We start from the raw sequence: 27972 nt of genomic DNA on the forward strand, positions 1-27972 counted from the left end.
ATTTTGGGGAACCTTTCAAGTTTGTCCATAAGAGCCTTCTCGACTATTTTGGGTGAGTCCTAGTTCTCCTCCAGATGAACCCATGCCAGACCAAACCAGCCAGCCCAGCCGCAGGGTCACTAACATGAAGAGCTGTGATAACTATGGTCTAGCCACTTAGCCAGGTCTGGCTCTTCAATGTAGGTAGGCCTCAGTCCCTGTATGACATTTGAGAAGGTTGATTTCGACACATGGACTTGATCATTCCAGGGGGTAACAAGCTCACGGCAAGCAATTTAAATTAAGTCTTTCATTCCTATACGGTCAGGGACAACAAGCAGGTCTCTGAGGGATGGTGAGAGGTTGCAGTCAAGCGTTTGGCTTGGAGCAATGACTGCTGACTAAAATGTGTTCTAGAGCGGTATTGAACATAATCACTTGCTCTTTGCCCCGGCGTCATGTGGAATATCTGCAAAATTCCAGCAAACCTACTTGTCTGCTACCACTGCCTCGAGGATCTCCACTTCAGCTACTGCAGCTACAACCTCTTTCTCCTGCTTCAAGGTGGCTAAAGCTGCTGCCATGCAAGCATTTTAGCAGTTGAGAGCACTGGTTCTTGTCATGCAAGAGAAGAGGGAAGCTGCAGTGACGGTCTAACAAGAAAAATGTGGTAATCTCAAAAAAAGGCCTTGACAATGGAATTTTCAATGACATTGAATATTCAGACATTTAATACCAGTTCAGCCATGAAACACATTTTTTTTTTAATGGCTCGATACATTACACAAAGGTGGGTTTTGCATTTCTGGACGCATCAAAATGAGACTGGAGTCCATCTGATAGTGTGTTGTGTTTACATGCTGAAAACTTTACAGTTAATAAAAACCTTACACAAAGAGATAAATTCAAGTTAGAATGGTGAGCTTCCACTTGACGCTGCTTCTCATCTTAGGTACCACTGGGACTTCAGTGTCTGTGTAGATGATGGGGGTATGGACGTTACAAGTCAGCTTAACTTCCTCAAAATCAAAAACCATGATTGGAGTTTTTTTTTTTTACTTTTTTTCTTTAATTGCTGAGAATTTACTCATGTTTTTTTAAGGAATGGGTTTCAAAATTTCTTGCTTATTTTCAAATAGTCTCCTCATTATTTTTCTGTTGTTTCTACTTTTAATATCACTTTCTGATAACTCCTTGCTGATACTGAGTTGACATTATACTGAGTTTAAAGGTGACTGACTTATGGGAGAATAGCTTGAGTAAACTTCAAACTAATCAGAATCATCTAGAAATTAGCTGGGAGTAAAAAGTATAAAAGACACAACATCCCAGATTTCAGTTCTTAGATGATTGTACAAATCTTGATCAAAGATGGTGTTAGAAATATCATGATCGGCTGGTGACACTCAATCTCCTAGCGCTCACCTGGTTGTGAAGCCAGCAATGTTGCTGTCTGCTGCTGCTGTTGGAGGGATGCCATGATGCTGTTTACGGTAGAATTGGGTCCTGTGAGCTGACAGGAGATGTGAGATAAACAACATGAAACCATTTTTTTCTTGGGTGATCAGTGAGTCCCTACAACCGGTGAATAGTCTGTGCTTTTAGTTGACTGCTAATTCTGAGAAATTATTTAAAAAGTTAATATTCCACAACAAGTTTACTTTTAATAAACTTTTTTTCTTCTTCTATTACTGCCATGGTGCTAAAATCTGGTGGGACGGTTACCAGGCTCTGGCTGCTCTGTGGGCCCTCGGGCCAAACCTCAGGGATCGCCGCCTCCATGGTTTGCAGGGTCTCATTGTACAGCAGTTGCAGCTTCTCTGCCTGCTTGTCAAACTGAAAGAGGACAAGGGCCTTCAGCAGCCCGTGCACCTCCTCTGTGAGAGACATTGACAAAACCATTAACCCTACATTAACCATTAACCCTAACCCTAAATGCATGGAATTGTTGGACGGAAGGTCAGCTGGGGAAATGACCGGCCATTTGAATTTTTTCTTTAGCTGACATTCAATTACATTTTATAGACACAGCTTCGTCTTCATCTTCACCAACAAACAAAAATAATGTAGCGCAGAAGGTCTTTTAAAATAAAATCCAGACTCCTATACTTTTATGTGCTGGTACTGATTTAATCAGCATCACCGAATGAAAAATTTACAGATCAATATCTGATCAAAGATGTGATCATTGCTGGTCATGACTGTCCTTCAGCCGCTGTTAGACACGATAATACCGATGACCTGTGCAGCCGGTCCAAATCCAGAATTGCCAAATGCAGCAATTGGCCTTGACGCTAGCATTAGCTCAACTTCAGTGATGCTATAAATCTTATATTTGCACGAGTACTTGAAATGTTTTTGAGAATTTTTCCATTGATGTTGTTTGAGCAACTGAATAGGGGTACAGCGTGCCGGACTGCGACTGTGGACACCTCTCATCCTGTCCACTGTGGCAATGATATCCCCCAGGGCAAACATCAGAGCTCGGTCCTCCGTGGGACTCCCCTCCTTCAGACTCAGCTTCTTACGCTCCGACTTCCGACGGTTCTTTGACGATCTCCTGTGGCCAGACAAAGTGGACAAGCGGAGCAAACAACTGAATTATGCAGTTTATGTCGGCATTAATGTTATTCTTCATGAAGGTACATAGGATCGTTAATCCCCTTCCCCGCCTTACTCCATTACTGCTTGCTCATACTGCACCGGCAGAAGCAAAAAGGACATCAAATGTACAGAAATACACACTGTTGCTAGGTATTTGTAGGTGATAAATGTATGATAACCTCAGTATTTACAGACCGGTGAATGTGTAAAGTCTTACGAGGAGATACGGGAGTTGCTGTGGGAGTATTTGGACCCAGTGATAACGCTGCTAGTCTCAGAGTACAGCTCAGCATCTGCATGGTATGGTCCGTCCTCCTCTGGCGAAGACAGTGATTCATCGTGAACACAGAGATTCTTGTTTGAGAACATGGATGCAGAGAGATCAAAGTTCAAGACAGTCACAGTCAGGAGTAGCAGATATCAGATGACTGACACTAGCTTGCATTTACAGAGTGTTTTTGCTTTACTCCGCCTAGGGTGAACATTAATTTCCAAGTGAAGAGACAGATGGCAGAAAGTCCAACATTGTAGGCTGCAATATGAAATGTTCTGGCTGTGTGTCTGTTTTCCTCACCCAGCAGGCTCAGCCTTGACTTCTCTTTCTGCTCCCGAACCACAGTAAGCCGGGCCCGGTATCTGGTGAACGTCGCCACATGAGACTCCAGGGAGAGTGTCAGGTTGCCAAAAGCTGGTGACACAATATGGCAATTTTTTTTTTTCATACTTCAACATTCATAATTTGGCCTGCAAGCGACTGGAACCTGGTGAAAAATAAGTAAATAGGAGTCCTTACTGTCCAACAGAGCAGGTTTCAGGTTTGTTTCTGTGATGTCATGCCTGTTGTGCATGAAGATCTGGGAGCAGGCAAAGAAATATTGAACAAAATACCAAAGGAAAAACAGACAATGAAAACAGGGGCGAGCCTGCAAAACAAACCAATCGCAACGCCTCCTCCCAGACCGCACCGGTGATCAGAGCCGAGATGGCCTCTTCACAGTCCTGAGGATGTCACATCAAGGTCAGCTCAAAGTCAAATAAAAACCTATTTGTATTTTCCAGATTATAATCCATGTAGCCCTTATCCAACCTTGGCGTACTGGTCCAACAGTAGAGCAGCCTCCGAGTATCGCTGCTGTTCAATCAGCTTCCCTGCGAGAGGGAACCAAACACTTTCAGATGAGAAAATCCATCTTCATGAATCTGACATCAATCCCTGTTGCTTTGATTACCTGCCAGGTCTCTGGCCAACAGAGCAAGCTGGTCAGGCGGCAGCGGGATCTGCTGGGCGATGCAGATGGCATTTCTCCAGCTAGAGCTGTCAGTGAATGCTTGCAGGGCACGGAACAGCTCATGGCACCGCCATAGTAACAGGCCGGCCTGCTCGGCCTGTTGCTGCTCCACAAGGTGCTCAGCATAGGCGCAGCTGAGGGCCTTGGGGAGCAGAGGCCAAATGTAAATGCAGGGCAATGATCTGACATGAAGTTATTCCTCGGGGGGAGGGTCAAGAATCAATCCGCTGCTCATCTGTACCTTGTAGTGGTCACTGTCTGATGAATAGAGACGGATAGCTTCACTGTAAAGCTTATGCTCCTTCACCAGCTGCAAAACCTCAGGGAAATGTTCAGCTCCTGCGTATGAAACACAGAAAACATTTTTCATGAGTATTTAAAAGTCAACATAAAAATGCAGCCTCAGGGCAGCAAAGGCTGGTGCCTCCCTGGGCCGGTCCCAAGCCCAATAAATGCCGAGGGTTGAGTCGGGATGGGCATCTGGCGTAAAACTTTTGCCAAAAACATGCAAATAAAACAATATAACCAGATCACTCTGGATCGGTCGGTGCCCGGGACAACAACTACCGACATTGGTACCGATGACCTACAGAGCACCAATGGAAACTGGGCTATAGTAGGTCAAAGAAGGAGAGGAGGAAGGTGTGTTCAGAAGCAGAGAGAGAAGAGGAAAGTCAAGTCTGAGACTGAGTAGGGACTTTGAATATTGGGACTATGACAGGGAAAGGTAGAGAGTTGGTCGACATGATGCAGAGAAGGAAGGTGGATATACTGTGTGTCCAGGAGACCAGGTGGAAAGGTAGTACGGCTAGAAGCTTAGGAACAGGCTTTAAGTTGTACTATTATGGTGCTGACAAGAAGAGAAACGAAGTAGAAGTTAACGTTCTGGAGGTGAAGAGAATGTCAGATAGACTTATGAGACTGAAACTGGAAATTGAAAGTGTGATGCTCTGTGGATATGAGTTTGAGGAGAAGGAGACGTTCTGGAATGAGCAAGATGAAGTGATGCAGAATATTCCCAGAAATGAGAGAGTGGTAATTGGTGGAGACTTCAATGGGCATGTTTGAGAAGGCAATAGAGGGATTGAAGACGTGATGGGCAGATTTGGTATCCAGGATAGGAATGCTGAGGGACAGATGGTGGTAGATTTTGCAAAAAGGATGGAAATGGCTGTTGTGAACACCTTTTTCCAGAAAAAAATAGGAACACAGGCTAACTTATAAGAGCGGAGGTAGGAGCACGCAGGTAGACTACATCTTGTATAGACAAGGTAACCTGAAAGAGATCAGTGACTGCAAAGTAGTTGTAGGTGAGAGTGTAGCCAGACAGCATAGGATGGTGGTTTGTAGGATGACTCTGGTGACAAGGAAGATCACGAGGACAAAGGCAGAGCAGAGGACAAAGTGGTGGAAGCTGAAAAGGGAGGAGTGTTGCATGGTTTTCAAGGAGGAGTTGACAAAGGGTCTGGGTGGTCAGGGTGAGCTTCCAGATGATTGGACAACTACAGCTAGTGTTATCAGGGAGACAGGTAGAAGAGTACTTGGTGTGTCATCTGGAAGGAAAGAAGATAAGGAGACTTGGTGGTGGAATGAGGAAGTGCAGGAGTTAGTACAGAGAAAGCGGTTAGCAAAGAAGAAGTGGAATACTGAGAGGACTGAAGAGAGCAGACAGGAATACAGGGAGATGCGGCGAAAGGTAAGGATAGAGGTAGCAAAGGCAAAATAAAGGGTGTATGATGACTTGTATGCTCGGTTGGATAGTAAGGGAGGGTGAGAATGATCTATACAGGTTGGTGAAACAGAGAGATAATGATGGAAAGGATGTACAACAGGTCCGGGTGATTAAGGATAGAGAGGGAAATGTACTGACAGATGCTAGAAGAGTGAAGGGAAGATGGAAAGAGTACTTTGAAGAACTGATGAATGTGGAAAATGAAAGAGAGGCAAGGGTAGAAGAGTAAACAAAGTAACCACAAAGTAACAGAGATCAGTAAAAGTGAAATGAAGAAGGTGCTGAAGAGGATGAAGAGTGGAAAGGCAGTGGGTCCTGATGATATACCTGTGGAGGTGTGGAAGTGTCTAGGAGAGGCAACGGTAGAGTTTCTGACTAGATTACTCAACAGAATCTTAGAGAATGAGAAGATGCCTGAAGAATGGAGGTGAAGTGTGATTGTGACCATTTCAAGAAAAAGGGGGATATGTAGAAGTGTAGCAACTACAGAAGGATAAAGTTGATGAGCCATACAATGAATTTAAGGGAAAGAGTAGTGGAAACTAGACTGAGAGCAGAAGTCAGCATTTGTGAACAGTAGTATGGCTTCATGCCTTGACAGAGTACTACGGATGCAGTATTTGCATTGAGAATGCTAATAGAGAAGTACAGAGAAGGCCAGAGGGAGCTGCACTGTGTTTTTGTAGACCTAGAAAAAAGTATATGACAGGGTGCCAAGAGAGGAACTCTGGTATTGTATGAAGAGGTCTGGGGTGGCAGAGAAGTATGATAGACTGGTGCAGGACATGTATTTTCTCAATGGACCGTGAATCTCCATGGACCATGATGTTTGCAGATGACATTGTGATCTATAGTGAGAGCAGAGAACAGGTTGGGGAAAAGCTAGAGAGGTGATTACACACTCTTGAAAGGAGAGGAATGAAAGTAAGTTGCAGCAAGACATAGTATATGTGTGTGAATGAGAAGAAGTTGGGTGGAGCGGTGAGGCTACAGGGAGTGGAGATCAAGAAGTTGGAGGATTTCAGGTACTTGGGAATCAACAGTCCAGAGCACAGGAGAATGTGGAAAAGAGGTGAAAAGATGGGTTCAAGCAGGTTGGAATGGGTGGAGAAAAGTGTCAGGGGTACGAAGAGATAGAAGAACATCAGCCAGAATGAGAGGAAAGGTGGAGGAGACAGTGGTGAGACCAGCAATGCTGTTTGGCCTAGAAACAGTTACGATGACGAAAAGACAGGAGGCAGAACTGAAGGTCGCAGGGATCAGGAATGAGTCTATCAGAGGAACAGCACATGTTCTATGTTATGCAGAGAAGGTCAGAGAAGCCAGACTGAGATGTTGGGTCATGTACAGAGGAGGGATAGAGAATATATTGGTAGACGGATGCTGGAATTGGAGCTGCCAGGCAGGAGGTCTAGGGGAAGACCAAAGAGAAGATTTATGGACAAGTGAGAGAAGATATGAAGGTCGTTGGTGTGAGAGAGGAGGATACAGAGAATAGGGCTAGATGGAGAAGATGAATTCAAAGTGGCGACCCCTGAAAGGATAAGGCGAAAGGAGAAGAAGATGATTTAAAAGTCAACATGAAATCATTAGATTTCATTTCAACTAAAGCAATGCAAAGAAACTCAAGCTCCCGTGTGCTGTCCTTGCAAGTCTGGCCACTTGTTATCTGCTAGCTTGTAGCACTACTTCCTGGTGGCAAGTGTTAGATTTGAATTTTCGGATCCTTTCAATCCTGCTACTCCGTCAATTAGCGCAAAGCTCGCTGTTGGCGTCTGAAGGCAGTCACAGAAATTCCAAACTGCAGACTCACCGGACTTGCTGAGGTGAAGCAGGGCCTTTCTGAACCGTTTCAGGTGTTTGTCGATGGTGTAGCGCTGGTAGTTGGGCTCAAGGCTCTTCAACATGTTCAAAAAGGGGAGGTACTCCTTGGGATCCTGCAAACAGGGCATTGTATGTTTTTTCAGTCTACTTCACTGGTCAGAATACAAGACAATTTTATTTCCTGTAAATGGTCTTAAAAATGAGGTACACTTTAGCATTGACATCTTCCACATCTATATTTATCCTTGACAGCAAGTGGTGACCCTCAGCAGAAAAACATTTGTTTGTCAATCAGACTCTCAAAAGGCTGGAAGAGGGGCAGGTCAACGAGCAGCTGAGAAAAGGTGAAAAATTCTTGACATTGACTCTGAGATTATGCCATTACAAGGAAGGACCACAAGCTTCCCCTGGAGACAGGGTGTGTCGTTGGATAACAGGCAAGCCTAAAGATGCTAACTCTTTAAGAGGGCAAGCTCCTGAAAATGTCAATCCTTGTGTTCCCCGGTGTCACCATTTATCCAGGTCATGGCTGATCCTTGTCAAAAGGAATCGTGGCAACTGGACTTTGATTTCTTTTCTTGAAGATGTCCCACACGGAACTTTGTCTTCTGTCGGGACTGTGGGGAGTTTTCTGGATAGGACAGACGGGGTACCCTATTCAGCCTAGTTTCTTCAAAACAGCTCACTCATCATCGAAACAAGTCATCCCAGCTTAGACCATACCCCAAGTTATACCACGAAAACTCCCCACAGGCCATTACAACTGACAAAGCCTCTCAGATGAGAGGAGAAACGTCTTCAAGAGAAGTCCAGTTGCCATGAATATTTGACGAGAACTATGATTCTTCAAAAAAAGGAATTAAAAAAAAATAATTAAATTCTTTAAGAGTCTCATGTTAGGACCATAAACTAGTTATAGACTCAAAATGGCCTGAGTTAATGACTTCTAGGTCAGGTGAAACGTAAGCAACCCTTTAAGTAAATTAACCTTCTGGGATTTCTCAGCCACCATCAGGACGAGGTTAAAATCATACGTCCCCAGCGAGTGCTCGTACAGGTCGTTGACATTAACAAGGAAGAGGAGGTACTTCAGCGCGTCCTCGGCTGTCACAGGGCTACCTGCTGGGTGGGGGTTCTCTGGAAACATTAATAGGAAATAACATAGTTTTTTCCTTTGGAACTGAATGCCATGGGTCTTGAGACCGTAAACAAACTTTTCTATAGGAATTTTAAGTGCCAGTTTGTGTGAAGGTGTGTGTCTTTGGCCTCCTCACCTCGGAGCTCATGGACTTTCTGCAGGGCGATCTCCAGTTCGGGAACCGTTTTCTTGACATGGGCGGTCAAGATGGACAGACAAAATCTAGGAGCGTGCATGTCAAACAATTAATTTTAACATTTAATTGTGCAGGACAAAGTTTTTCTGTTTAAGTGAAATATGATGTCTGTTTTTTTCTGGTCAATGGTCAGAGTGACACACTTGTTTGGATCAAGCAACTCCATTGTGCTCCGTAAGGCATCACAAACCACATCGACCTTCCTCTGCCCAGATGGTGGGCAGGATGGGTTTCGGCTACCCTTGGGATGGGGGTACATGCCGCAGGTGGTGTCCTCCTCTCTGCATGGAAGGAAAGAGTGATGGGAAAGTCAGATCGCACGTTGATGTGCATCGGTTTCTGTCTAAAACGGCGGCTCCATCAGGAGTCCTACTTTAGCTCATTGAGGAAGAGGTTGATGTGGTTGACGGAGTTCAGCTGAGAGATAAACGTCCCTGTGTTTTCCAGGAAAACCTGCAGGAGGAGACTTACTATAGTTTGTTTTCTAGTCAATACCTGACTTAACCGAGACATTTCCTGTCAATCTTACAGGGCCACGTAAAAGAGAAAACCAACCATTTACTTTCCTCCAAGCCTACAGACAATTTTGAGCCTTCAATGAACCTGTTTTTTGGACTGTAGGAGGAAGAACCTCGAGCCTCACAGAGAGAACCTAGTTGACCGCGGGATCAGAAACTTAACTTTCCTGCTGAGAAAAAGAGAGAGTTGACTGCTGGGCAGCAGGCAGAACAGCGTTCAGCTCTCCTCCACACAGCCGGAAGATTCCCCACTCCATTCTTCAGAGTTTATTTCATGCAGTCTTAATGTTATCCTTATTTACCAACCTGGGTTCTCTCCTCGTTCTCGGTCTTCCGCCTACAATCTAAAAAGAGTCAGTAGGCAGATTCAAGTCTCGACATCTTTTCTTGTACAAACTGACGTGGGGAGCATGATTCATTTCCACCGCATAGCGCAAGGGCTGTTTAAAGATGGACAACCGGTAAGCGATCGAGAAACGCTGTACCTTTGGGTTGTGGTCATACATCAGGTTGAGGTTTACCCTCAGCTTCCTCATGCACTCGAACGCCTCTCTGAACTCCAACCTGGGAGCAAAAACCAACATTATCAACAAGTGGATTAGATTACTTTGAATGATTGCCGGTTGATGTCAGCAGGCAGGGTTGGGGAACCGGAGAAGGTAGGAGGAACCCACCTGTCAAGCCAGGTCCTGAGCCGAGCCAGAACCAGAGCCCGGTGATGAATAGTCTCAAGGTTCCCACGAGGTACCTGGACACGAAGGCAGCAGGATCAGGAAACTCAGACAGGACGTCATTAGACAATCCTCCCCTGCCCTCCTGGATTATTTTCCCTACTTCAGAACTATTCTGTTTGCCATGTCTTGCTCAATTTAAGTTTCCACATATATTGAGGATTTCTGTGAAATCTCTATCACTTTTAGGCCACATCTTTTTAGATGGTTTGGTTTATTTTGTTATTATTATGTATAATTATTATTGTTAATTTGACCATTCAGCTTTATTACTTCTAGCCCCATAAACACCTCCTCTGTTGCTCATCCTCCCTCATCCACCAAACTGGTTTCTCCTAATCCCGATCTCAGAAGTAGAGGGCAAACTCATCAAGTTTGATAGAAAGTGAATCTGCTGGCTTTGATGAATTTGAGTCAATCTTTCTTAAAAGGATCTGCTTATATTACTGCTGCTCCCATTACAACAATATTTAATCTGTCTCTACAGTGATCGGTCTTCCCATCTGAATGGAAATTGCTCATGATTTTTCCCACCACAGCATATTAACAGGCTGAGCCAAAGTTCATAAACAACTAAGTCACTGCCTCGTTTCAAAGAAAGTCATGCCAGACCTTCAATCTGTTTTCCATGCTAGTCATGTGTATATTATAGCCACCATAAAGGTTCTTGACAACAGTATCACAGCATTAAACAACAGGCAGGTCTGCATAGGCCCTTTGCTATCCTTTTTAAGTCTGTTGATTGTGGGATCTTCCAACACAGATTCTCCAGCAGTGGTCTGTCCACTACTTGCTGGGACTGGTTCACCAGCTATCTTGCTAACCTTGTCCCACAGCTCAAGACTGACATTTTGTCCAAACCACTTACAATCGCCGAAGGTGTGCTTTGGGGCTCCATACTGGGCCCAACCTTGGTCTCCGTTTACATGAGTTATGCAGCCAAAGGTTACTGCCCGGTTAAAGGTTGTTTCTTCTGGATTCTATTGCAAAGTGCTTGCTGCTGTGGGAAATACTGGGTTTCAGTAATTTCTCTGGGGGGGGTCTGAAGCTTTCATTTTATTGGAAAGAGATCCATTAAGAATGGAAAAAATATTTAAATTCTCATTCATTTTGGTATGCTGAATTTATTATTTGGGAAAAACAGCTAATTATTTCATCTATGGCGGTTAAATACTTAATGATAATTTTGCTTGCAGTGGGGTGAAATGTATTGACCAGGAAGGAGTTACAACCAGAGGCATTCTCATTAAAAATTGGTATAAAATTGTCAACAAAATCATCAGAGAATTTCATTTTATGGAAAAAAGCAGTCTGATTAGTTTGTAGGGTTGTGGCCAAAATGGATCAGGATATTTCAGACCAATGAGGCTGGATTTGCTATATAAAAATTATTTCCCTCAAAAATGTTACCATAGTATCTTTAGAACCAGATAGGTCTGGGCCCAGAAAGTAAAAGTATGCACCATAACATTTTACATAAAAAAATAAAAATCTATATCATGAAGTTAGAGTCAAATCCTCCCCCCCCCCGCTCTAGATGATTCTGAAGCCATTGTCTGACCTGTAGAATCACCCTTGTGTCCTGCGGCACCACGGTGACAATCCTGGACCCCCTTTCCACTCGCCGCAGCGTCTCGTCATTCTGGCCTCCTGAGGCCAGCGCCTCCTGCAGGCCTGTGGGGTTGATCGTCACATATATGGAAAACCTCAACGGAGGGTGGAGCACATGCTAAAACCCATGACCTCACCTTTGACATTGAGCCCGCTCAGGCAGAGACAGCGGCAGGTGTGGGCATAGGTAGTGAGGATGAGGAAGTCGCTGCAAATGGTGAAGGAGGACACGTTGGAGGCAAGCTGGAGAGAAGAGAACACACTTTCCTCAGATGGAATTGCTGCCACTGGAGAACTCAATAACTTCATATTGTTATTAACGCACGCACGCACGCACGCACGCACGCACGCACGCACGCACGCACGCACGCACGCACGCACGCACGCACGCACGCACACACACACACACACACACACACAAACAAACAAACAAACAAACAAACAAACAAACCAAGTGAGAAGTTTTAAGCGTACCTCTGTGTCTCCAACATACAGGCGGGATCTATCTGTCAGGCCAAGAAGATACTCCTGAAACATAAACGTCATTCAGGGTTCTCTTTCATTTTCCAATTAAAATGACATACTAAGTTTGAGTAATGTTGCCTGCTCCTGTCATTAAGTGAGTTTAGATTAATTGAGTGTGTGTATAATTCATGAATATATTTCTAATGGCACCTCTCCATTCAGGCTGCAGAGTGCTGTCTGAACACAGGGAACAGGAAAGTTGATGATGTAGCCGTTGGAGTCTCTCCACTCCTGGACTGACAGGTCAGGGCCATCTACGCAGAGAGCCGACAGCTCAGGTGATATGAATAAGACTACCAGATTGTACAAGTTTGATTATTCTATCGCGTTATTCTGAAGCGATCGACAAAATCACAAATACTCGGTTAATGACCAGACGCAACGCATCACGAAGCATCAAACAGTCTAATTAGTTGATGCCAGGGTCTTATAAAATACGTCTTGTAAACTGACCCCAGAGCAGCTTCCTGATCTGACCGTCCTCCAGCTGCAGCGCCACAGTGCCAGAGATGGAGCTGTGCACTGCGCTGACCACGACCCCTGCCACCTCCACTGCCAAGCTGAGGCAGGACAACAAGGTCACAACCTCCAGCACAACTACCAGGGGATTTTCGATAAGGTTTTTAGGGAATAATATTGACGTTCGACCTGGCGGCAAGTGTGTCGCTGGCATCCTGACACGGACGGAGCAGCAGCACAGTGGAGGACATCGGCAGCAGGCCAGAGGTCACGCCCATAAACAGCTCATCCTGCAGCCACAGCAGCCGCCGCATTGCCTGTGGCTCCCCCTGCTGGAGAGACAGCCTGTGGACCAAGAAAACAAATCACTGAAAAACTGAGTTCATTCCTGTCAGCTTTTTCTGTCCAGGTCCTGGACTAGGGCAGGTGGTTTCATCACCTGAAAGTCTTCTGGAAGACAAGAGGGCAGGACACTGCTCTCAAACCATCTGCTGTCCCGTCACCCCCTTCGCCTGGACTAGTACAGGCTACAGGATCTGAGGTAGAAATCAAAAGAGATGTGATCCATCAGGCGGAGGACAAAAGATCTGGCAGGCCAAAAAGATGATTAATAGTTAACATCATCAAGACGACGACACAACGTGGAGTTGAACCCACTGAGATGGGACACCTGACTCGCTGCCGATTAACAAGCTTAAACTAATAAAAAGAAAAAGAAATTTAGAGTGAGTAAATTTAAAGTGTCATGCTAACACTGACACCACAAATACTATACATATATATATATTATATATACTGCTCAAAAAAATAAAGGGAACACTTGAACAACACAATGTAACTCCAAGTCAATCACACTTCTGTGAAATCATAGTGTCCACTCAGGAAGCAACACAGATTCATTTTGACTTGTTTTAAGGACATTACATCAAAGTTGGATTAGCCTGGAGTTTGTTTTTACACTTTAATTTTGAGTGTGATTCCTAATCCAGACCTCCATGGTTGATACAATTGATTTCCATTGATAATTTTTGTGTGATTTTGTTGTCAGCACATTCAACTGTGTGAAGAACAAAGTATTTCATAAGAATATTTCATTCATTTAGATCTAGGATGTGTTTTTTAAGTGTTCCCTTTATTTTTGAGCAGTGTATATAAATATATATATATGTGTCTTCTTCTTTCGGCTTTTCCCGTCAGGGGTCTTCACAGCGAGTCCACTTTTTCCATCTAACCCTATTCTCTGGATCCTCCTCTCTCACACCAACTACCTTCATATCCTCTCTCACTACGTCCATAAATCTTCTCTTTGGTCTTCCTCCAGACCTCTTGCCTGGCAGCTCCAATTCCAGCATCCATCTACCAATTTATACTCTATCCCTCCTCTGTTCATGACCCAACCATCTCAGTCTGGCTTCTCTGACCTTCTCTCCAAATATATATATATATATATATATATATATATATATATATATATATATATATATGTGTGTGTTAACACATATTTCCAATAAGGATCTGTGAAAGAGCTTATTTTTGGCTCAAAACATCATGCCTATGATAATAAGTGTTTTGTGTTATACGTGAAATAAATCATCTTTTGTTTTTGGAGCAAATTTTTGGTGACAGAGTTTTTCCAAACTCCACTAAGTTGATTTCTTGGATCCAGAAGCCATCCCTAACTGGGCAACGGCAGTGGCAGTTCTTCTTTTCTGACACCGACACATGCACATCTCTGCACGAGGAAAACTGTGTAATGGGAAAAGTTCTGTCTCGTCCAATGAATAAGGTTCATTTTTAGTTTTCAAAGACAAGGTGCTCCCTGTTGTTCTTGATGATTTCATGCGAGGTCACGATGTTTTCCATGCTTCGCTGATGTTCATTATTAAATCATCATCTTCTTCTCTTTTGGGCTTTTCCCTTCAGGGTCGCCACAGCGAATCCACCTTCTCCATCTAACCCTATTCTCTGGATCCTCCTCTCTCGCAACTACCTTCATATCCCCTTTCTTCAGACGAAAGAAGTTTGAGCCGAGAACTTGTTGCTTTACCTTTCCTCACGGATGTCAAAGTTTATGACGGAGGACTAAATGTCCAGACAGTTCATGGAATGTGGGCGTAATAACCAACCGTGCCCATAGATGGAGATGTTTCCATCGGCGGTCATCGCCGCCAGCTGATTGGTCCTCTGAGGCTGGCAGAGGAAGGTCACCTGGTTTACCGGCGACGTCAGCTGCAACTCAAAGGAGCACATTGGGGGCGGGATCACGCTCTGCCTGAAGGTCGTCACCAGGATCTTTGCTGAGGGGAAGTGGGAGGAAGGCCAAACTGTCAAAACAGCCCACGGAGGTTAGACCCCGTCTGATAGCTCCTCACCTCCATCGATCACTGCCACATTGGCGAGGTCGGAGCAATCTGGCCCAGGGCTCCTGTCCGTGGCCCACGCCCACTCATAGGTGACAGCGGTCCGGCCGTGAGTCATTACGTGGAGGCACAGTGGAACCTTGGGGTCCCAGGTGACGCAGACCGGAGCCGCTGTAGCATCCCAACCAAAGTCGAGCATCTGTTTCAGGTACCAGTGGTGGTTTCCAACCGACCACAGCTGGACTGCAGAGACATGGACGGAAAAACAGTGTTTCAACAGCTCAATAACATTAGTGCTAGATTTTAAGTACTATATTTCTTCTTCTTCTTCTTTCGGCTTTTCCCGTTAGGGGTCGCCACAGCGAGTCAACTTTCTCCATCTAACCCTATTCTCTGGATCTTCCTCTCTCACACCAGCTACCTTCATATCCTCTCTCATGACGTCCATAAATCTTCTCTTTGGTCTTCCTCGAGACCTCTTGCCTGGCAGCTCCAATTCCAGCATCCGTCTACCAATATATTCACTATCTCTTCTCTGTACATGACCGAGCCATCTCAGTCTGGCTTCTCTGACCTTCTCTCCAAAACATCGAACATGTGCCGTCCCTCGGATAGATTCATTCCTGATCCTATCCAGCCTGGTCACTCCCAAAGAGAACCTCAACATCTTCATCTCTGCAACCTCTAGTTCTGCCTGCTGTCTTTTGGTCATTGTAACAGTTTCTAGTCCATACATCAACGCTGGTCTCACCACTGTCTTGTACACCTTTCCTTTGATTCTGGCCGATAGTCTTCTATCACATAGTACCCCTGACACTTTTCTCCACCCGTTCCAACCTGCTTGGACCCGTCTCTTCACCTCTTTTCCACACTCTCCGTTGCTCTGGACTGTTGACCCTAAGTACCTGAAATCCTCCAGCTTCTTGATCTCCACTCCCTGTAGCCTCACCGTTCCACCCGAGTTCCTCTCGTTCACACACATATATTCTGTCTTGCTGCGACTAACTTTCATTCCTCTCCTTTCCAGAGCATACCTCCACCTCTCTAGATTTTCCTCTACCTGTTGTCTGCTCTCACTACAGATCACAATGTCATCCGCAAACATCATGGTCCATGGGGATTCCTGTCTAACCTCATTTGTCAGCCTATCCATCACCATTGCAAACAAGAAGGGGCTCAGAGCTGATCCCTGATGGAGTCCCACCTCCACCTTGAACTTCTCTGTTACCCCTACAGCACACCGTACCAGTGTCTCACAGCTAGCATACATGTCCTGCACCAGTCTAACATACTTCTCTGCCACTCCAGACTTCCTCATACAATACCAGAGCTCCTCTCTTGGCACCCTGTCATATGCTTTTTCTAGGTTTACAAAAACGCAATGTAACTCCCTCTGGCCTTCTCTGTACTTTTCTATTAGCATTCTCACCGCAAATACTGCATCTGTAGTACTCTTTCTAGGCATGAAGCCATACTGCTGTTCACAAATGCTGACTTCTGCTCTCAGTCTCGTTTCCACTACTCTTTCCCATAACTACATTGTATGGCTCATCAACTTTATCCCTCTGTAGTTGCCACAATTCTGCACATCCTCTTTATTCTTAAAAATAGGCACCATTACACTTTGTCTCCATTCTTCAGGCATCTTCTCACTCTCTAAGTATCTAGTCAGAAAATCTACCGCTGCCTCTCCTAGACACTTCCACACCTCCACAGGTATATCATCAGGACCAACTACTTTTCCACTCTTCATCCTCTTCAATGCCTTCCTCACTTCACTTTTACTAATTTTTGCTACTTTGTGGTCTACGATAATCACCTCTTCTACCCTTGCCTCTCTTTCATTTTCCACATTCATCAGTTCTTCAAAGTACTCTTTCCATCTTCCCATCACTCTTCTAGCATCTGTCAATACATTTCCCTCTCTGTCCTTTATCACCCGGACCTGTTGTACATCCTTTCCATCTTTATCTCTCTGTTTCGCCAACCTGTATAGATCATTCTCACCCTCCTTACTATCCAACCGAGCATACAAGTCATCATAAGCCCTTTGTTTTGCCTTTGCTACCTCTATCTTTACCTTTCGCCGCACCTCCCTGAACTCCTGTCTGTTCTCTTCAGTCCTCTCAGTATCCCACTTCTTTTTCGCTAACCGCTTTCTCTGTATACACTCCTGCACTTCCTCATTCCACCACCAAGTCTCCTTATCTACTTTCCTTCCAGATGACACACCAAGTACTCTTCTACCTGTCTCCCTGATAACACTAGCTGTAGTTGTCCAATCATCTGGAAGCTCACCCTGACCACCCAGACCCTTTCTCAATTCCTCCCTGAAAACCATGCAACACTCCTCCCTTTTCAGCTTCCACCATTTTGTCCTCTGCTCTGCCTTTGTCTTCTTCATCTTCCTTGTCACCAGAGTCATCCTACAAACCACCATCCTATGCTGTCTGGCTACACTCTCACCTGCAACTACTTTGCAGTCACTGATCTCTTACAGGTTACCTCGTCTATACAAGATGTAGTCTACCTGCGTGCTCCTACCTCCGCTCTTATAAGTTACCCTATGTTCCTGTTTTTTCTGGAAAAAGGTGTTCACTACAGCCATTTCCATCCTTTTTGCAAAATCTACCACCATCTGTCCCTCAGCATTCCTATCCTGGATACCAAATCTGCCCATCACTTCTTCATCCCCTCTATTGCCTTCACCAACATGTCCATTGAAGTCTGCACCAATGACCACTCTCTCATTTCTGGGAATATTCTGCATCACTTCATCTAACTCATTCCAGAACTTCTCCTTCTCTTCAGATTCACATCCCACCTGCGCGGCATAGCCACTAACAACATTGAGCATCACACCTTCGATTTCCAGTTTCAGACTCATAAGTCTATCTGACATTCTTTTCACCTCTAGGACGTTCCTAACAAACTCCTCCTTCAAGATAACTCCTACTCCATTTCTCTTCTTGTCAGTACCATAATAGTACAACTTAAAGCCTGCTCCTAAGCTTCTAGCCTTACTACCTTTCCACCTGGTCTCCTGGACACACAGTATATCCACCTTCCTTCTCTGCATCATGTCGACCAACTCTCTACCTTTTCCTGTCATAGTCCCAACATTCAAAGTCCCTACTCTCAGTCCCAGGCTCTTTACTTGACTAGTAATTGGAGGTAAAAAAAAAGATTGTAGCTGACACAGGTTGAGCAGCTGAAAATAAATGTCCAAATTATGTTCCACAATTCATTTAAAAAAAAAGTTAGACGGCTTTGGAAGAGCTTGCAGAGCAACACGCTCTGCTCTGAACTCACTGCAGGTTCTGACACATCCGTCTTCCCTGGGCTCTAAATCTTCCAGCCAAACAGCTAGAACGGTGGAGTCGGTGTTCCACAGCAGATCTTTCACCTGGAGCCCAGACACGGACAATTCTAACAACCTGAGAATATACAGGCTTAATGCGTGCGGAAGTGTGTTTGTGCACATGCCTTGGCCTGGTCCGGGCCGATAGGCAGGATGAAGTCTCCGTGCAGCAACCCATTTTTCTCCATGAAAACCACACAGTGCTTGTTGGGGTGTCTCTGGTTGCAGGCGATCAGGCTTCCCGATGGTCTGCAATGAAACCAGGCTCCAGTTACTAGATATGGCCAGGTGGGGGACTCCTACTGCCCCATTTCACTTTTAATACTATAACAGCTTATTCTAAGCATTCTTACCATATTTTACTATTTAGAATAAATAATAATAATCTAGCCTATCAACAAATACATGAACAGCATTTAAAAAAAGGAAAGATACAACTTATATACGTATATACATATGTATATAGATAAATACGCACGCACGCACGCACACACGCACACACGCACACACGCACACACGCACACACACTCTAAAGCTCAACGCAAGATTTCCGCCTGTGGGGTCAACATGATTCGGGAGGACCTGGTGAATGAGCTGCAGAGAGCTGGAACCAAAGCAACAAAGGCTTCCACCAGGGCTACCATCAGGAACACACTACGCCACCAGGGACTCAAACCCTGCAGAGCCAGACGTGGCCCCCTGCTTAAGGCAGTACATGTCCAGGCCCGTCTGAAGTTTGCTAGAGGGCATTTGGATGATCCAGAAGAGGACTGGGAGAATGTCCTATGGTCAGACGAACCAAAATAGAACTTTTTGATAAAAACTCAACTTGTGTTTGGTGAAAGAATGCTGAGTTACATCTGAATGACACCATACCTACTGTGAAGCAAAGCAGTGGAAACATCACGCTTTGGGGCTGTTTTTCTGCAAAGGGACCAGAACGACTGATCCGTGTAAGGAAAAGAATGAACAGGACCATGTACAGTGAGATTTTGAGTGAAAACCTCCTTCTATCAGCAAGGGCACTGAAGACGAATCGTGGCTAGGTCTTTCAGCATGACAATGATCCCAAACACACCGCCCGGGCAACAAAGGAGTGGCTTTGTAAGAAGCATTTCAAGGTCCCGGAGCGGCCCCAGCCCGTCTCCAGATCTCAACCCCATTGAAAATGCTCGGATGGAATTGAAAATCCGTGTTGCCCATCAACAGCCCCAAAACATCACTGTTCTAGAGGAGATCTGCAAGAAGGGATGAGCCAAAACGCTGCCAAGTGTGTGAAAACCTTGTGAAGACTCAGAGAAAACATTTGACCTCTGTCATTGCCAACAAAGGGTATATAAGAAAGTGTTGAGATGAACTTTTGTTCTTGACCAAATACTTATTTTCAACCATATTTTGCAAATAAATTCTTTAAAAAAAATCTGGCAATGTGATTTTCTGGATTTTTTTTCGCATTCTGTCTCACAGTTGAAGTGTACCTATGATGAAAATTACAGGCCTCTATCATCTTTTTAAGCGGGAGAACTTGCACTCACCATAATACGTGCCTGAATAAATAGTTTTTTACCCAACTGTAACTGAATGCCAAAAGAGGAACTATGGTGCGGCACAAAGAAGGCTGGAGTGGCAGATAAGTATGTGAGACGGGTGCAGGACATGTATGCAAGTGTTGAGGCGACAGGACTCTCCATGGAACATTATGTTTGCAGATGAGATTTTAAGAGCGGAGTCGGGTGGAGGAAAATCAAGAGAGACGGAAAGGAGAGGAATTATGGTCAGCCTCAGCGAGAGAGAACATTTGTGTGTTAGTGACACGAACCTTGGTGGAAACGTGAAGTGAAAGGGAATGGAGGTAGATGATTTTAAGTACTTGTGGTTAGCAGTCCAGAGCAATGAAGACTGTGAAAAAGAGGTGAAGAAATGCATTCAAGCAGGTTGGAATGTATGTGATAAAAGATTGAAGATGAATGTATGATCAAAAATCATCAGCCAGAACAAAAAGAAAGGTGTACAAGACAGTGGTGAGATCAGCAATGTTTAGAGATGGTTTAAGGACAGTGGCACGGAGGAAAAGACAGGAAGCAGAGATGAAAATGTTGAGGTTCTTGTTGGGAGTGACAAGGATGGATAGGTTCGGTGATGAACATGTGGCATTACATGATAGATGTTTGCCGATAATCTCAGAGAGGCAAGACTCCGATGGTTTGGTCATGTGGAGAAGAGGTACAGAGAATTTATAGGTAGAAAGATGATGAGGTTGGAACTGTCAGGCAGGAGGCCTAAAGGAAGAACAAAGGGGATATTTATGAATGTAATTAAGGAGAAAATGAAGTTAGTTGGTGTGAGAGGAGATAAGAAAGGCATTACGGTTAGATAGAGGAAGTTGATTCGCTGTAATGACCCAAGAAAGGAAAAGAGATACTGGATATGTATATACAAAATTTTAGAAGCATTTGCAGTTGCTTTTAGTTATTCATTTTTTATGTTAAATTTAATGGTTTGTCTTTTTTGATAATTTTGTGCTGATTTCCTTCTTTTTGAGAAGAATTTTGGGTGCATCTTGTGTAATTTCTTGCCAATTTTTCTTGCCAATTTTTTTTCCAAACCAACAGAATGAACTTTCTGAGGACAAAAACAATGCAACAAAGTAAGCCAATCAAATAAATGTAGTAAGTAACTTAAAGAAATGCAGTCACACAAGGAGAAAAATCAAAGCCGTGCAGTACGAAAGCGGCAATGCGTTCTTACTTCCAACAGAGGGCGTGCTCAAGGCCACTGACGGGCTCACTGGTGGCCTGCAGGACCCCCTCTCTGCTCCAAACCCTCACCTTCCGGGATGCTGTCTTAGGGCAGACAGCACTGATTGCAAACAGCTGCCCGTCCCCCCGCCATGTCACCCGCGGTCTGTGGTCATCCCAGACTGCCGCGCGTGTCACATCCTGACAGAAACGGAGAGTGCGGGTTCAAACTCCTGTTCACAAGTCTTTCATGTAAGGTTTTTCAGGACTAGGACAAGAAAAATGTTTGTGCAGGAGGAAGTCATTTTAGGGCCTTTTTATTTCTTATTTCCTGATGTCTCTGCAATTTATTGGAAGTTCTGGTTATTTCCTGTAATTTGTAACTTTTCAACAACAGATGTAGCTCAACCCTGCCGACCCTTTCTTGCATTTCCATCAGGGATAGTACCTGGCCCTATTTTAGCCCTTTGTCTGGTGAGTTTCAAAGTGAACTGTCGTCTGATGTCAACACTGAGGTCAACACTTGAAAAAATGTCATACGCACCAATCTACTAAAAACAAACTGCAGGAGCGCAACAGGTGAGCATGGCTGCTGCTCTGTCTCACTGTCTGTAGCAGCAGGACTGAGCAGTAGTACACTGTCCACTCCATATGCTCCCATTGCTTTGTGTTTAGTGTCGAGTATAAAACCTACATCATGTTGTGGAAATTTTGCCAATTTTCTCTCATCTCTGGGTTATCTGCTTTCATGCACAAGGTTAATTGGAAAAATTGCCCAGATATGTGATAGAGAGTAAATGGTTGTTTGTTTCCAGGTATGCCCCTGCCACGGCCCGGCAGACAATTCAGGGTGTACCCCACCTCTCGCTCAATAAAAGCTGGGACGGGCTCTGGCATCCCTGCGACCCTGAGTATAGCATAAAGGGTAGATAATGAAAGAATTTAGCTAATTTTTTGTGATGGTATTATTTTTCTGTTCTTTGTACTTTATTGTCTCTTTATGTCATGTGACCTCTGATGTCACAGCACGAGTTATGTTTGTGTTTGATATCCAACCTGGATCTTCCTCTGTGCTGCCAGCTTTCCTTCTGAGCCATGAAATTGAGTTTCTTTCTTCCCCCAGCCCACCGTGATGAACTTTCCTGCAGTGCACATGCATGCACACACAAAAAATATACATTAGAAATACACATCACACATAAAACACACACACGCACCAGCTCCAATACAACACACATGATAAATATGTGCACAAACATGAGTCAGACACACCACAATACACACTATACACACATCAAATACAAAAATACACAAACACAAATGAAAACCACACACCATTCACACTACAAAAACATGCACATTCTAACCAATAGGAACAATATACACAAACATGAAGACACACAGAGCATGTTCAAACACAAAACAGACTCACAACATACACTGTCAGGGTTTCTGCAGGCATTAGTTAATCATATTTAATGCTATGCCTGACTCTTGATATATTCATTTTTAATAAGCTCAATTATTTACCTCCAGAATAGGTTTTGCACAGTAGCAGATGCGCACGTACTATCTTCTAAGTAACAAAGGGGCAAATAAAGCACATTGATATAACTTTGTGTATGATAAGTGTGTATTTCTTAGTTTCCCTTTTGCTCTGAATGTCTCAATGTTTTTCAGATCAAGGCATTTGTCCTTGTATCTCCTCCAAAGAGTATTTGACTTTGGGATCACCGGAGCCATGAGCGCACTGCCAGAGTTGTTTTCAGCTTTCTCAGCAAGTTCATCAGCATCCTCCTGAAGGCGGGCACACCCCTCTGTCAACACCGCCTTTTTCTTTCTCAGTGCTTCCAGCTCATACGCCAATGCTTTATTTCCAGTCAAGGTATTGCACTCTCTTGCTTCCTCTTCCTCTCTTCGTCGAGGTACATCTTGTGTTCTGTCCTGGCCGAGGCTATAGAAGCCGGACACTTTGAGTACACCTCGACAAGCTCTGACCTGGTCACAGACCAGTCTCTGGGCCTCCACAGTTTGTTCAGTTAAGTTGCAGGTCTCCTCTTCCCTGTGGAAATCAGTTCTTTTCTAAGAACTGGGCGAACCCAAATTTTATAATAAACCTTGTTTTGTCCCTTCCACATATAAAAGATTTAGCAACATCGGAGTCAGGAAACTGCCTGAGACAGATCAGAGACGCCATCGTTTGACGGATAGGAGTGGTGTTGCAGTATTCACTGGTGCCAGAGCTCCAGCGTGGTCAACGTTGGATCAGAACTGAATACCGTTCACGAGTGCTGATCTTCCCACCTGTCACGACACTGCTGTAGCGGCGGTCGGAGCAGCGGCAGCTGTCGTGTTGCTGACGGGAGCCGTGGCTTTGCTGGTCCCAACAAAAAAAAAATCGGCCAGTCAACTACTGCCTGCCCTTCGCCAACTTATAACCAACTGACCGCATGTTCCATGTGACCAAATTGATGCCCCTCGAGCAAAGTTTACGTTTTATTGCACACGCCACAAAACGTCTCACCTGGACTTCCGCCAACGGGCTCTGACCAGCCTCGGAGCAATTCTTTATCCCGCCACTTTCAATCAAAATTACTTTTCCAGTTTCTCGATACAACGGCACTCTCCGCACCTTCACCATGCTTTATGCCCGGTGTTGTAACTTTGCGCGCCATCAGAAGGGCGGCCATAAAACAACAGCCAATTATAGGTGTGTGTACCTTCCCCAAAGCCGTCCTGGTGGATTCCGACCTCGGTGATCGGTTCAAAATCTTTGGTCATCATGATGATCGTCTCCTGCCCTGCACACACACAGTCATTTGCATCTGTCACAACACTTTCTTACAAATTGAAAAATATATATATTTTCAGAACTTTTCCTTATCAAACTTCATTATTAATTGTTGACTTCAGGGTCATTTCTTGATTATTTTCTGGCTACTTCTAAAAAACTGAAATGTTTTCTACGTATTGTTTTACTTTATTCTTGATCTGTTTGTTATAAAAAGTCATCTTTAAGGTTAATTTCTGGACAACTTCTTATACTAATAAAGCTCTCCCAGATGTTTCTGTTGTTGTCATGTGACATACTGTACTGTACTTACCAGTGGTGAGGATGACAAGCTCTTCATCAGGACTCCAGCACATGGAGGTCAGACCGCTATCGACGCTGCCAACACACTCCAACTGCACCACCGGGCCAAAGAGACACTCGTATTAGAACCGAGAGGACGAGGAAGGCGGCGGACGAAAGCTCTCTTACCTGTAAGGTGCTCAGGTCAAAGAGCAGGACGTCCCCACCTGCTGTGGCCAAGCATGCCGACCCAATCTCCGCCAGGTCCTGCAGTCCAACCACCGGGCCTACGCTTGCCTCATCGGCACTAAGCCAGGCTTCTGTCACCACCTGCGGGTACCAGACTTTAAGTTCTGTTTCCAGAGTCATATTGGGTTTATGGTTGACAGGCTGGGCTAGTCCTCTTTTCCCCTCACATTACTTGATTAGGCTATTCAGGGTGTAAACTCCTGTTAATTTTCCTTTCAAAATAAAAATGTTTTCTATTCAAATGCTATGTCATTGAAATGCCAACTGGGCTTCAGAAAAACAGTACCATCACAGCTGCCTTAAGAGCGGTAAATGGTTTCCTTGTTGCACATGACAAAACATCACATTGCACATTGCTTTTTTTTTCCCTCAATCAAGAGTTCTGTAGCATGTAAGATGGGCTGCATTCTAAATGTGTTACTGTCAGCAAGGTTTCTTTTTTGGGCCCAATCTTATTCAGAATTTAAAATCAATGATCTGGGTGTAATTGTGTCAGACGCTAACTTTATTTCTGATGCTGATCCTACTGACCCTAGCGGAGGAATATCTCCATAATGTGAGGGAGTATCTCTTGGACGTTTCACGCGTGAGGGAGGAACGGAGCTGAGATCAACAGGTGGATCGGTGCAGAATCAGCAGTAATGCAGACTCTGCATTGGTCCTTGGAGGTGAAGAAGGAGCTGAGCTGAGAGGCAAAGCCCTTCGTCATCAGCCGATCTTCGTTCACACCCTCACCTACAGTCACGAGCTGTGGGTAGTGACCAAAAGAAAGATCACACGTGAAAGCGGCCGAATTGAGTTTCTTCCACAGGGTGCTGTCTCTCCCGAGGAGCTGAGGATCAGCTTTTGTTCAGGTCATTGAATCCTTGCAGAAACCAGCACAAATTATTTCAGATGACACTTGTTCTCCTGACAGACAGGATTAAGCTAATTTTGTCCACCAATTCTAGGAAGTGGCCACAAATGACACTCGGTACCCTCTCTTGAGGTGGTTCACTTTTATAAATACCTGGGTGTCTGGATGGATGACACCCTCATTTTCGATTTGCTTTGAAGGAACTTGTGCAGCTTTTCACTGCAACATTTTTGTTTGTGTAGGATAATGGAGACCTATTGTCTCTGAATCCTTCAGCTCAATGTCTTCAAATGGGTCACAATGTTTTCCATGTTTTGCTGATGTTCATTATTAAATCATCATCTTCTTCTCCTTTGGTCTTTTCCCTTCAGGGGTCGCCACAGCGAATCAACTTTCTCCTCTCTCACACCAACTACCTTCATATCTTCTCTCACTACGTCCATAAATCTTCTCTTTGGTCTTCCTCCAGATCTCTTGCCTGGCAGCTCCAATTCCAGCATCCGTCTACCAATATATCCTCTATCCCTCCTCTGTCCATGACCCAACCATCTCTGTCTGGCTTCTCTGACCTTCTCTCCAAAACATCTAACATGTGCTGTTCCTCTGTTGGACTCATTCCTGATCCTCTTGGCCATTACAAAATATAAAGCATATACACACCATTGCCAGTTACTCTCGATTGAGACGGCCCGCTCCGGCCACCCGAAGGATAAGCCATTGGTATACTTCCGTCCAGAAGCCAAAAGTCCGATAACTGCCTGCCTACATATGTACTTTAACTGTAAAGACGAGTGCTGATCATTACTCTTTCTGTTCACGGCATCATTTGTCGCATTCTAAACGTTGGTGACGAGAAGCAGTTTTTAAAGAAAAGGGGAACAAAAATGAATAAACCCGGTTTCACAAATGAGGATGTCTATGGATATTGTGCCCTGGGGGTTGATGCGGGGATCCCACCTTTCCTGTGCGGGGGTCGTACTCTGCCACGGAGAACTCGGATGCAACCAGCAGCGTGTCCGTGTCGGCCCGCAGGCAGAGACACTGAGGAGAACCGGGGCCTCGCAACTCGGGGCTCTGGAGGCTCTTCAGCAGCTTCAGGTTTCTCATCTCGCCTCCAGGACAGGTGAAGGCCGAGCCCGGTCTGTTAGTGCCTGATGCGGGAACACAAAGCTTCCACCACACAAAAACACTAGTTAGCGTGGTTTCTTTTAACTGCAAATAAGAGCCTCCCTCTCCCCATTCATTTATATATCCCGTCCGAGTTTCACATTGATGCCGTGGTTCGTTTTCCGCTCAAATGGGGTACAGCACCGTATGATAACGGACATGTAGATAACATTTGAGGGTATTCAGGCTTGATTTGACAGCGGGAGGAAAAGACCCCAATTTGCTGGGATTTTGCCGAAGTCGACTTTGGAAAATATTTTGAAAGGTTGACAAAGCCTCTTGGATGAGAGGTGAAACATCTTCAAGTCCATTTGCCACGAATAGCATTCTAATATTTCACTTCCAATAATGACTGACATGACTGGACCATCAGACATCAAGTTTGCCACTTCAGATTACCGGGGAAATCGGATGACGAATAGATATTTACAGGGGGATTAAAATGAATGATTTTCAAATCCTCCTGTTGAGATGACGAAAAATCATCGGTGACGAATGTCGCTTAAACATGTCTAATAAAACAACCTTTCTGGAACAGAATCGCTGTCCAGATGGAGCCCGATGAATTCACAGAAGTCCAAACCGCAACAGGCAGCGCAGAGGCTAGTGAGACAAATGCACAACGAGCGGGACAGTTAGCAGTTCCATGAAGCTCACCCGGTTGAAGAAAAACAAATTAAAACACAGTGTAGCTGAGAGGCGACGACCGGCATCAACAGAACAGCATGTGGCGTCGGAAAGTGTCCAGATCGTAACCTTTAACCCCAAACACTTTGCGCCTGGCGCGGCGGCGCCCCCTAGCGTCCGGGAGTCTAATTACATCTCCAATCATTACGACTTCAAGAAAACATGATAATGTGGTTGGAATTCCAATACAGATCTATTCTCAGATAGTGATGATCATGATGATTATTGTTACATCTTCAAAAAACAGGAGAGAAAGAATATTTCAACTGTAATATTACAGGCGCTTATGGTGTGGAGGCGTTGAGGACGGTCATGGTGGTGAACCCGGGAACCACGGTGGGCTCTCCTCGACCTCTCAGTCCAAGGCCGAGGTCCGGATCTCCTTGCCGGTGGTGGATGAGGTCCACCGTATCAGAGGTTAGTTTGTAGCTACGGGGAGCGGAGAGAGACAGACCGAGGCCGTGTCTGCTTGTCTTCCAGCAGGACTTCCATTTATTGTTTGTAATGAGTCTCTTTTATGCAAAAAAGGAGAATATGTTACAGATACCAGTTAGCACCATGTGAACAGCTTATGTCTGTCTGTAAACCGGAGAAGTGAATAAGACAGGGTAACTTTGCATCTGTTCATCCGTCCTGCTCAGCAGACATGGGGGGACAGGATTTATAACCAAATGCAATATAAATCCATTTGTACACGGTCCATACGTTCACCTGTGCATCGTCACAGTATACTCCGGATGTCCGGATGACAGAAACCATACTCCAACATCAGCAAATCAACCATTTCTACTGTGTTGGTTCAAGCTGCTCTCAAACATCTTATTGCACTGTATTCCACTCGCTGCTTTATTGCAAAGTTCACATTCATATCTATG

At 44.7% G+C, this 27972-nt stretch overlaps 1 protein-coding gene across 3 annotated transcripts; it reads right to left on the reverse strand.

Moving 5' to 3' along the window:
• Positions 1 to 680: 680 nt before the first annotated feature.
• elp1 (elongator acetyltransferase complex subunit 1) lies at positions 681 to 27143 on the reverse strand. Of its 3 annotated transcripts, none has more exons than XM_086158021.1 (36): positions 27068 to 27143; positions 26201 to 26413; positions 24328 to 24468; positions 24170 to 24251; positions 23786 to 23866; positions 22122 to 22207; positions 21076 to 21266; positions 18453 to 18576; positions 18279 to 18372; positions 14979 to 15209; positions 14733 to 14903; positions 13046 to 13142; positions 12796 to 12951; positions 12601 to 12707; positions 12298 to 12401; positions 12097 to 12150; positions 11760 to 11865; positions 11573 to 11685; positions 9955 to 10028; positions 9766 to 9844; positions 9136 to 9215; positions 8906 to 9043; positions 8703 to 8788; positions 8417 to 8565; positions 7418 to 7541; positions 4114 to 4211; positions 3813 to 4014; positions 3671 to 3732; positions 3520 to 3582; positions 3377 to 3437; positions 3158 to 3271; positions 2801 to 2900; positions 2412 to 2539; positions 1705 to 1856; positions 1405 to 1492; positions 681 to 952 (listed from the first exon to the last, which is right to left on the reverse strand). In XM_086158021.1, the coding sequence occupies exons 2-36, from the start codon at positions 26348 to 26350 to the stop codon at positions 885 to 887; spliced, it is 3954 nt and encodes a 1317-aa protein (XP_086014147.1). In that variant the 5' UTR covers positions 26351 to 26413; positions 27068 to 27143; the 3' UTR covers positions 681 to 884. The 3 variants fall into 3 exon arrangements, with proteins under 3 accessions (XP_086014147.1, XP_086014148.1, XP_086014149.1); XM_086158022.1 differs by lacking the exon at positions 27068 to 27143 and adding an exon at positions 26936 to 27062; XM_086158023.1 differs by lacking the exons at positions 681 to 952; positions 1405 to 1492; positions 1705 to 1856 and having other exon boundaries at positions 2042 to 2539.
• Between the last annotated feature and the right edge of the window lie 829 nt (positions 27144 to 27972).

The sequence above is a fragment of the Fistularia commersonii genome, chromosome 13 (genome assembly GCF_037954325.1).
Source record: "Fistularia commersonii isolate RoL2024-O1a breed Wild chromosome 13, RoL_Fcom_v1.0, whole genome shotgun sequence".
In the NCBI taxonomy this organism is placed as follows: Eukaryota; Metazoa; Chordata; class Actinopteri; order Syngnathiformes; family Fistulariidae; genus Fistularia; species Fistularia commersonii.